General features: G+C 29.1%; 1 protein-coding gene across 1 annotated transcript; it reads right to left on the minus strand.

Moving 5' to 3' along the window:
• Positions 1–2,703: 2,703 nt before the first annotated feature.
• On the minus strand, positions 2,704–4,610 carry LOC112686721. The gene is made up of 3 exons (XM_025559133.1): positions 4,117–4,610; positions 3,886–4,004; positions 2,704–2,836 (listed from the first exon to the last, which is right to left on the minus strand). The coding sequence occupies exons 1-3, from the start codon at positions 4,608–4,610 to the stop codon at positions 2,715–2,717; spliced, it is 735 nt and encodes a 244-aa protein (XP_025414918.1). The 3' UTR covers positions 2,704–2,714.
• Between the last annotated feature and the right edge of the window lie 6,033 nt (positions 4,611–10,643).

The following is a 10,643-nucleotide window of genomic DNA, read 5'->3' on the forward strand; positions in this document are numbered from 1 at the left end:
TCTGTTAAATTGTTTATTTATTTGTAATTACTTTTTAAAATATGGGAGGTTTTTTTACCGGACCCTGTATAACACTTTTTTTTTAGAAAACTTGCGGTAGCGTGACGAAATGACTAACGTTGTGCATTAGCTCATTGTGATGCGTCTGGTTAAATATAGAACAACCAATATTCTCGTAACGGGAACGAATTTTCAAATTAGAATAGTTGTTGAACGTGCGATCACCCGAGAACTTAGAACATTTGAAAATATTTTTGTTATATTTTTAAGCCAAATATCATATTTTATTTCCAAGTTTTACGAGTGTGTGTGTGTATTGGCATAGAGGTAAACTCGGTTTAGCAGACTCACACACGACACAATATGAGGAAATGTTTGTTTTTTCGATGGCATTGTTTTGAAATACCCAAACACAATAACTCACTTTTATCATATTTTATAAATTTTAATTTTTAAACTTCTCGAAAATGCATACATAAATATAAAGTACATAATAAGCACGTATAATACATATTATGTATGTATACATCGAACTGGATCCAATTTACTTATTATTCGCAAACAATGCATTTGCATCGTATGGGTAACGGAAATACAATTGCCAACATTTCGTAACGTCATAAAGAATGCGAACGAACAAATTCTGACGTAATTATCTTTGTGCAAGTGCGCGGATAACACACGTCTTTTAAAATATTCGTATGCTCATCATTGTTGTAATTTGTTTATTATTAAATTGTCTGTTCACACAAGAATATGTGAAAACGCTTATTTATTTATACATATTTAATGATGTGTATCGAGAACTATAACTGAATTAGTTAGTGCTTGCGATGGAAAACATATATCTAACGATATTTTAAAATAATACGAATAGCATTTCAAATGTAATTTTTGAACCTAGTTAAAAAAAAACAAAAAAAACTGATTGTGATAAGATGTTTAACAATGTCCATAAAATGTTTAGTTGTGTTTAAAGCGAAAATGTAGTATTCGTTTCGTTATAAATTTTTAATAATATTAAAATACATTTTCGATCATATTTATTATCAGTTTTATTCTTCACGTGAACAATGACAAACATTTTAAAATTTAAAATATTCACAATAGGCTACATAAAATCTACAATAAAATATACTAATACATTATTATGGTTCCTTATAAGTGTCTAACTTGTAGTGCAGCATATTTGATGATAAAGAGACTAGTGGAAATTATTAGCCGTGTTTTTTATGAATTTCTACACTAGTGAAACGTTGACCTCTTTGTATATTAAATTTTTTTTAACGAAACAACGTAAATCAAACAAACGTAAGTCGCAAGGTGCGTTGCTAATTCTGTGAAGTGTTGTGTTTTGAACATTTTCAATTTTATTTCAATACGTTTAGGCAAATTCACTCCGCATTGAGCATAGTGGCATAGCTAAGGGAGAAAACTAATAAGAGTATTCAGCTCCCTTTTAAGGGCATAGGCGTGAGCAGACTTCAACTGCCGGTCGATCTTGAATACAATTAGTGCCCTAATATTTAGACAGTAACCCTAATTTTTTTCTAACACTTCAATATAGTAGATTCTGTTGTAAATTAAAAACAATGTAGTATTTATATCTTTATGTAGAATCAAGTATTATAATGCTAATTTATAGACATTAGGGTGGTCCTTATTTTTTGAATCGAAAAATTTGATGAGGAGTACCCCAAATTTTGTTCTATGTATTAAAACAATAACTATGACAAAGTTTGAGCGTGACAAGTTTACCCCTTCCCGTGCCTCAAAGGGGTTGGATTTTTATTAATTGGGGATGAATTACCATTTTTTGCATTTACTCTCTTAAATATTGATGTTACGCAAAAAACTTTAAGTACTATTATTGTAGCTATATGTATTTACTAAATAAAAGTTTCTCATAAATATGTTGTGAGGTTGATGGTTATCCGTTAATTTAAAAAAAACTGGTCAAAGTTAATGTCTTAGGAAATTTCATAATTTTTATTTTTTTCTCTTATCTCTTAAATTTTAAAGTTATTCAAAAATCGTACATACATTTTGTTATAGAACGTACTATGCTATATTAATAAGGTTTCTTGACGATTTTTGAAACATAATCATTTTTTATATAAAATAGAAAAATAACATTTTTATACTATTATTATTTAATTTTTAACATTTTACATTAAAAAAAGAAGAAAAAAAGGATAGAAATATAGTAACTTTACTATTTTATTGCATCTTTGGTCAACATATTTTTACTATGGCCTGGATATTTTTTACGGTATTCTTGTACTACATAAAAAAATAAATCTTAAGTGACACTAGTTATTTTAGTAAATTATTAACATATAACTTACCTTCAATACATACTGCTTTTGATTTTCATTTTTCGTAAATTTGGTATTAAAATCTTCCATCAATTTGACTCCATGGTCGGCTGCATCATTTATGACGCTCAAATGGTGTAAAATATTCTTGGCCTTTTTATAACTATCAATATTTGGCCAATTTTCCGGATTTTGTTGCAAGAAATCCATGCTTAATTTGAACCTTTGGAATATATTTTTCGATTTATGCGTCAACAATTCAAGTGGTAAGTCCTGTTTTAGAAATTGTGATACATCGCCAATTTTTAATACATATTTTTTTTGTATATCTGTGGTAAATTCATCGTCCTCAAGCTCGTCATTTTCTAGTAGTTTTTTAGCCATTTGTTTTTTTATTTAATTATCAATCCTGTCATCAAATAACGAAAAACAAGCGGTTTCTTCTCCAAGATACCATAAGTGATTAATAAATTTTTTCATAGCGATCTCAGCCACTTGCTTATCATCAGATTTATAGTCTTCAAGTTTTTTTTTAAAAAAGTACATCGTTATAAGGGGCTTCAATAGCATTAGGAGACCTAAACCAAAACTCGATATCGCATTTTACAATAAAACAACAAATAGTTTTTAACGAAGAAATTTCTGCTTTCGTAATTTTAAATTGTTCTTGAAAAATGTATATTTTCAAACAATATATTGCACATCCATCTAGCTAGATGATAAGCTCCTGGACGTCTAAAATGAATACCTTTAGGTGGTACCCCACCCAAAAAAATTATTACCAATTCCAAAAATTCTTTGTAATCATCCCTTGGTAGATTTTGGCTTAAGGTATCTTTAAAAAATATTATAACATCATCGACTACTTTATGCAATATTTTTTTGACCCCAATATCACTTACCCAAGTACTAAATTTAGTTGTATCTATTTGATTCCAGTTATTTTTAAAACGTTTAAAAATTGGAATATCGGGACCGGACATTATTGTAAGTTTTGAGTATGAGAAAATTGATTGCAAAATAATTTCAAATATGTGATGCCGACAAGCCAAAAACATTATTGGCCTGTTTAACATTTGTTCTAATAGCACACATGATCCATTTAATCTGCCGCTATTGGATGCCGTTGTATCAAAAACAAACGCTTGCACTTTTTCCAACATATCCCAATCCTTTAATGTGTCATACACTGCAGAAGAAATTTCCTTTCCGGTACCAGATGACAAATGTGGTACTCCAAGAAGTTGTTCTACGTTTGGTGCTGTTATAATAACTGGTAATCTATCTACATTTTCTGTTCCAATCAAATTAGGAAGTATTTTTGAGTCCCAGTGAACAACTACAGAATTTAAGTTTAATTGATGGAACGCTGTTTTAATTTCGGAAGATATTTGGTAACGAAAACTTTCACGAGCTCTCTTAATTGAAGAGCGACTTATCGCATAGTCTTTTACATCTACATTAAATACCTCGGTACATGCTATTAATAAGTGAACTGCATCCCTGTCACTAACCTTACATTTGTCTAAAGCTGATGCTAAACGACTATTCATAATTTCTTTCCTACCTCGTTTATTTTTCACTGGCATTGTAATACTTTCACAAATTTCGGAATCTTTAGAGTTAAGCACATCACGTTCATCATCGCTTGATATACTCTCCACAACATCAACACTGTTAGTTGGGCTGAAAAAAAAAATAATAGATATAGTCAATTTTATATTGTATATTAGGTAAATTATTGTTAAAAATCATTAGATAATTTTTTTTTTTTTTTTTAATGACAAAATTAATTTACCCGGTTCCATAATCGATGTTTGTTTGCTTGAACAATTCTCTCCTTTGCTCTCGCTCAAATCTTCGTTCTTCAACTGCACATAATTTTTTGTCCACACCTATCATATACCCAACACGACCTTCTTGTCTTTGTAAAGTTAGAAACTGCCTGTCTTCTTCAATTTTAATTATATTGAAAGCATCTTTGTGGGCAATATCAAACAAATTATTTAATGAGTTTTGAAATTTTTTTTCATTGTACTGTTGTGTTGCAGACTTTCTTGTTTTATTTTTATCTAAGCTTCGCCAACTTTCATATACATTTTTTATTTTTCGAACTACATCACAATGATGTTGAGTAGGTATTCTTGCCTTTTTCCAAAACAATAAGCATTCATCAGCAACAAGGCCCGAACTATCATTTAAATTTAAATTTACAACACGCATGTTATGAAATAATACCCGAAGGCAGTCTCCATTGGATGGTAATTTATTTCCAGTAATTTGATTAACCATATTACCTAAAAGGAAAATATACTGACGAGGCATTTTTAAATCAAATGTAAAAAAGAAAAAAAAGAAACGTATAACACTTTGTGTAGAAAAGTCGCACTAACTTATGACACAATTGTGAACACTGGACGTCTAAACAAACCGACAGTTTGACGGATAATGGTAATTTAATATTATGTTCTATTAATCACTTTTTCAATTTATTATGAAATACTATTTGGCTATGGCTCGTAGATAAAAATGCGATAAGTCAAAGATATAATGTGTTTGTGGTTTCATAGTCTAAAAATACACAACTAATAGTCTAAATATTATGTTATCGGAGGACAAATATCAATGTACTGATTATCGTCATCAAAAATATCGATTTATTGTAAAAACAAAATTAAAATTATTTATTAACAAAAAATAATAAAATTAGGGCGAATCGTTCAACATTCCGGTTTCTTGTTAACTGACGGTAAACCATCAACCTCACAACATATTTATGAGAAACTTTTATTTAGTAAATACATATAGCTACAATAATAGTACTTAAAGTTTTTTGCGTAACATCAATATTTAAGAGAGTAAATGCAAAAAATGGTAATTCATCCCCAATTAATAAAAATTCAACCCCTTTGAGGCACGGGAAGGGGTAAACTTGTCACGCTCAAACTTTGTCATAGTTATTGTTTTAATACATAGAACAAAATTTGGGGTACTCCTCATCAAATTTTTCGATTCAAAAAATAAGGACCACCCTAATATATATATATATTTCAACCGATCGAAAAAAAAAAATGTACTAAGTTGACTTAATCCTTCCAGTAATATGCTACATGCCAACTACCTCTCATGTCTCGTTATAATTTTTGTGTAAATATAAATAATACTATAAACCCGTATCGACCGTATAACTCGATGGATATCGACCGGATGCTTATAAAGATAATAGTCCATATATATATATATATATATATATATATACTAGAGTAATATATTATTTGTTTTATATTCAGTCCAGTCGATTATTATCCGTCGTTTTTGCGTTTCGCAACCACGCAACATCGAATCATACACAAAACGTCGTACGAGTATATTTTGTAATATTGTGTAATGTCGAAAGTACAATAGTCTACGAGTAACCGACTGTAAAGTTTTGTTTCGGCGTTCAAAAATACATTTACATCCAAAGGATCAGGGGTGTATTTAGACTTACTTCTAGGGGGAGACTCAAATTTTTACTTTAATTCAGGCTCAAAATGTACATGTACAATGTTTGGTAATATTTAAATCAGGTGAAACCATAATATTTGTAGTTTTTTTTTTTTTAATCTAATGCCGAATCCACTTAGAATCAGGGCTTTGCACCCGAATTAACCCGAACCCGTAACATTCCTAAAAACCCTTAAAAAATCAAACACCCAAAACCCATATAACTCGAATGATTTTTTTTTTTTAAACACCCGAATTAACCAAAACCCGAATAAAATGTTGGTTTTAACTCGAAACCAGAATAATTTTTTATTTTACAATCTTTATGTGACATATCATTTTGTATGTATTTTTTGTGGTTATTTCAATTTTGTCATTAGTTTAATAGTAAAATTATTATTTACAGGAATAATTTCACAAATAATATACAAAATTGTTAATTAATCTAAATTTATCTAAATAAAGACAATAGCAATTTACCATATTGACAGGTGTGTATGAATGGTGTGGTATGTTGAATGTTCAAGTGTAAACAACTAGGATACTATTTTTAAAATTATCCCAAGCGAATACGTCGTATTATTATAATTTTATAGGTAATAGCTCTTCTACGAATCATTGAGTTGTTATTTATTGCAATAAAATATAATTGATGTTTTTCGTATGATTACCTAAATTGTTGTTTGTGTTATTCGTATTTGTTCAGTGTATGACGTGTAGTACACATGTCTATAGTGTGAATTGTCAATTTTTGTTGATGTAATAATTTCATCGTAACACTCATAAGTACAAATTGTTATTATTTTTGTATTACGATATATCCTAGCTAGTGCGTTTTTAGTGTGTGCACGCACCACAAATCATAAACGGAAATTTGGTGAAATTTGTGGGATGGCTGAGCATCATTTACTTATTACAGCTATATCACACTGTGCACAATTATTTATTTCAACAAGGCAATTTACGAAATTTGACAATTTGACATTTTTAATCAACAATTTAAACAAAAAAAAACAATTAGGTGCCTTATATTAAACATTTTTGGAGTAGGTATTCTAAACAAAAATTATTAATTAATTAAATTAAACAACTTATACGGGTACTATTAGATATTATTAATATTACATTAATTGAGATCGTTTCGAGTCATGACAAGAAGTTTGTAAAATCTTACGAATTTGATTTAATTTTTATCACAGAATATTTTTTTTTAATTCAGCTATTAAAAATGCATTTTACAATTATAATAATTATTGTATTTTTAGCCATTTAACAATTTTTAGGGCTAGGGGGCTAAGACCTGCACTTTATATTTCCGGGGGGGGCTTAGTCCCCTTAAGTCCCCCCGAATTCCGCCTATGCCACAAACATAAATGCACACAGAAAGAAAAATCTAAGTAAAATTAAAAAAAAATGACAATTAAATCAACAAAATCATTGTTAACATAGGGCCAACAGACCTGTTTGTTGATTTCAAAATTTTCATTTTGTTAATTTATAGATTAATAAACAGTTTTATTAATTTGCTAAAATTCCCGTTTAGTTCAACAAAATGATTTGTTAAGTCTCAAACTCCAAATTTAGTGCATTTTGTTAAATTTATAAAGTTTTCATTCAATTTAACAAAGTTGTTGTTTATTTTAACAACTCTACATTTATAGAATTTTGTAATATTAACAATACTTTTGTTATATTTATACAGTACTCAATTAAATTGATGAAAACCTTTATTTGAAACAATGGAAATATATTGTTGATTCAAATAGGTCACATTGTTGAATCAACACCGCTGTAGCTAGAGTGAGGAGCACTGGAGGAAAGTGCCCTCTCTCCGCCCCTCAAATTTAAGTTACATTCACTATTTTACATATGAAACGAATCATTTTGGATTGCTTTTATTGTTAAAGTATATAGTACCTACTTACAGTAACTAAGAAAAATAAAAATAAATAATTATTTTAATACTACAGTCGAATCCGCTTTATTGGGACATATCGGTTGCATGTTATTTTGTCCCAATAAAGCGGTTGTCCCAATAAACCGAAATACAAAAATTTTTTGAAAATTTTTTATTATTGACTTTATTTAAATTTTTTATTACATTACAAAAAGAAAAACACGGTATTATAACTTAGTTATTTATAAAAATACATACATACATAATTAATATAAAGTACATACATTCATTGTATTTTATCTTATTTAAAAAAACTATGAATATTACTTTGTTTCTCGCGTATTATTGATTGTTGACGAATGTAGTCCGAACAAGAATCCAAAGCATTTATGGGGCTTCCCTCATTTTCTTGTTGAAGAAAAAATAGTCTCAATGTTTCCAAACATTTCTTTGCCTCCTGTAGTCGAATTGGTGGATCTGGTTCCTCGTCTGTATCTTCATCCGAATCATGTTTATCATGTTTGGATTCTTTTCCGTGTTGTCACTTGGCTAAGAGCTTGTTCTCGCAAAAGCTGTTCTTGAAGTTGAATTCGTGCGATTGTTAATTTCGGTATTCCTAAAATTTCCGAAAGACGACGAGTACTACAGAGTACTACGAGTACTACAGCCTGGTGGCTGTAATTTAATTTTGTCGAGAATTTCTAATTTTTGCGCGAGCGATAAATCTTTACGTACACGAGACATCGTTAATACGAGCGACAAACACGACTGATGCACCAAATAACATTTAACATACATCACATGTGAACATACGATAAGATAAAATTTAATCTAATAAACGATTACGCGAGTCGGTCGCGATTTTCGAACTACTGATCTATTAATATACTCGATAAAAATGTCCCAATTATCCGGATTCGTGGCCCAGATAAGCGTTGAACGTTTACCCTACAAGTATACATTTGTTTTCGTAATTGAAGAATTGTCCTTATTAAGCGGTTGTCCTTATTAACCGGTGTCTCTATTAAGCGGATTCGACTGTATATTATATTATGTTTATAACCTGTTGTACGTGTATACCTACCTGTTTTAGGTACTTTGTACTTCCGTTATAGGTGGTACTTCTTGAGCGTTGGATTGTAAGAATGTCACAAACTTACAAATAACATATCACATCGAGAACGAAATGAAAATAACAATTTCATAACCATAAAAATAATATAAATGAATACCAACATCATGTAACCATCGATAATAATAACAAAAAGTTTTTGTTAAAATTCGATATTAACTAAACTTTTTTTTTAAATCAAACAAACGTATTAATAATTTCAACCACGTTTGGGAAAAACAATACGTTTTTTCTAAAAATAGATCAAATTAAAATAAACCATCAGTACAAACAAAATATTATCGATTTAACCAACCAAATTATATCAGATCGAATAAAATCAAAAGAATTATTGTTCAATTAATGCATACATCTGTATCAAAATATAATCAAATATAAATTGTTAGTTTCATAAAATATTATCAATTTAACAAACCGGATTCTTTTAAATCAAATACATTTTGTTTAAATCAATTATAGTATAGTTAATTTAATTCATATATTCTTGTTAATAATTAATCAAAACAATTTGTTAATCTTACTTTTATAATTTCTTTCTGTACAAAATACAAATAGTTTGTTTTTTGTCACATGCGATATGCCCGCACTAACTAGGAGTAGGTGTTAGTATTTTTAATTTTAATATATATTATAATTTATAAGCTTTATACACATATTAAATAACCCCCTCTTCCCCAAAAATAAATTGTAGTTACACCATTAATTGAAATTAACATAAGGATAGTTTAATTTAAAAAATTGTTGCATAGTTGTATAAGAAATTTATATTTTATTACATAGGCAGGTAACAAAAAATATACGAGTAAATATTTCATTATTGGAGGGGGGCTCAGCCTCTCAATCACCTCCACCAATGAATAATAATATTTTTCCTAGACTACTTAACACCCGTATTAACCAATATTAACTCGAAGAATAACGGTTATTACCACTCAATCGTTTGTTTAAATGGTGTATTGCGGTGTTTGAACACCCGAATATATTCAACACCCGAAACCCAAAAAAATTATTCGGGTGCAAAGCCTTGCTTAGAATTGACTATTGTGTAGTTTTTTTTTAACACCTGTCTGTGTTTTGAAAGTTACGCTTGTGATTTATTTGATTTTTCACTAAGTATGGACCCGACAAAAGCCCAATTCAGTATTTACAGCTACATGTAATTTGATTTCATTATAAAATGATCCACAATAAAAAAATTTGAAATGTGTATCTCACTTATAATTGATTCATTAAATATAGATTCAGGGGGGGGCGATCATCCCCTTCGCGCCCCCCTAAAATACGCCCCTGCGATGGACACGTTTTATTTTGTGTACATGTGGTCATTTTTTCTTTTTAATGCATATAAATGCATATTATAAAGCATATTTTAATGATTTTAGAAGCATATTTGCATGTATATTTGTGTATTTTATAGAGATATAAGTATCTAAGCCTAGTAATTACATAACTCTCAAGTTACAATTGAAAAAAAATTTAAAAAAATAAAAATTTACCAACTGAACATACTATAAAAAAAAAGTATATCATACAAATTACTACAATATGCTTTTTTTAAATTTGACGAACTGATCTTTGATGTTGATAACGGTTTAAAGTTTCCGACACATAAATTACATTTAACGTAATCATTTTTTCTATTATTCGGCTCATATAAAATTTTAAAAAACTTATTACAAGAAAGGTTTAATATACCTTATTCACGATCTATTTTAGAATTTTAAAAATAAAATGTAAAAATATAGAACACAATCTACAATATAACACATGTGTGTTGGGTCTAGGACTATTCGCCGAGATCTCTTCGCTA

The sequence above is a fragment of the Sipha flava genome, unplaced genomic scaffold, assembly GCF_003268045.1.
Source record: "Sipha flava isolate LNK unplaced genomic scaffold, YSA_version1 323_pilon_pilon, whole genome shotgun sequence".
NCBI lineage: Eukaryota > Metazoa > Arthropoda > Insecta > Hemiptera > Aphididae > Sipha > Sipha flava.

Bases quoted from the DNA above. Each gene is read 5' to 3' on its own strand.
- LOC112686721 (XM_025559133.1), bottom strand. From the start codon at position 4,610: ATGGTTAATCAAATTACTGGAAATAAATTACCATCCAATGGAGACTGC. The intron at 4,005-4,116 runs GTAAATTAATTT...TTTTTTTTTCAG, and splicing joins AACATCGATTATGGAACCGG to CCCAACTAACAGTGTTGATG. The intron at 2,837-3,885 runs GTAGGAAAGAAA...AAAAACTTGAAG, and splicing joins GCCAGTGAAAAATAAACGAG to ACTATAAATCTGATGATAAG.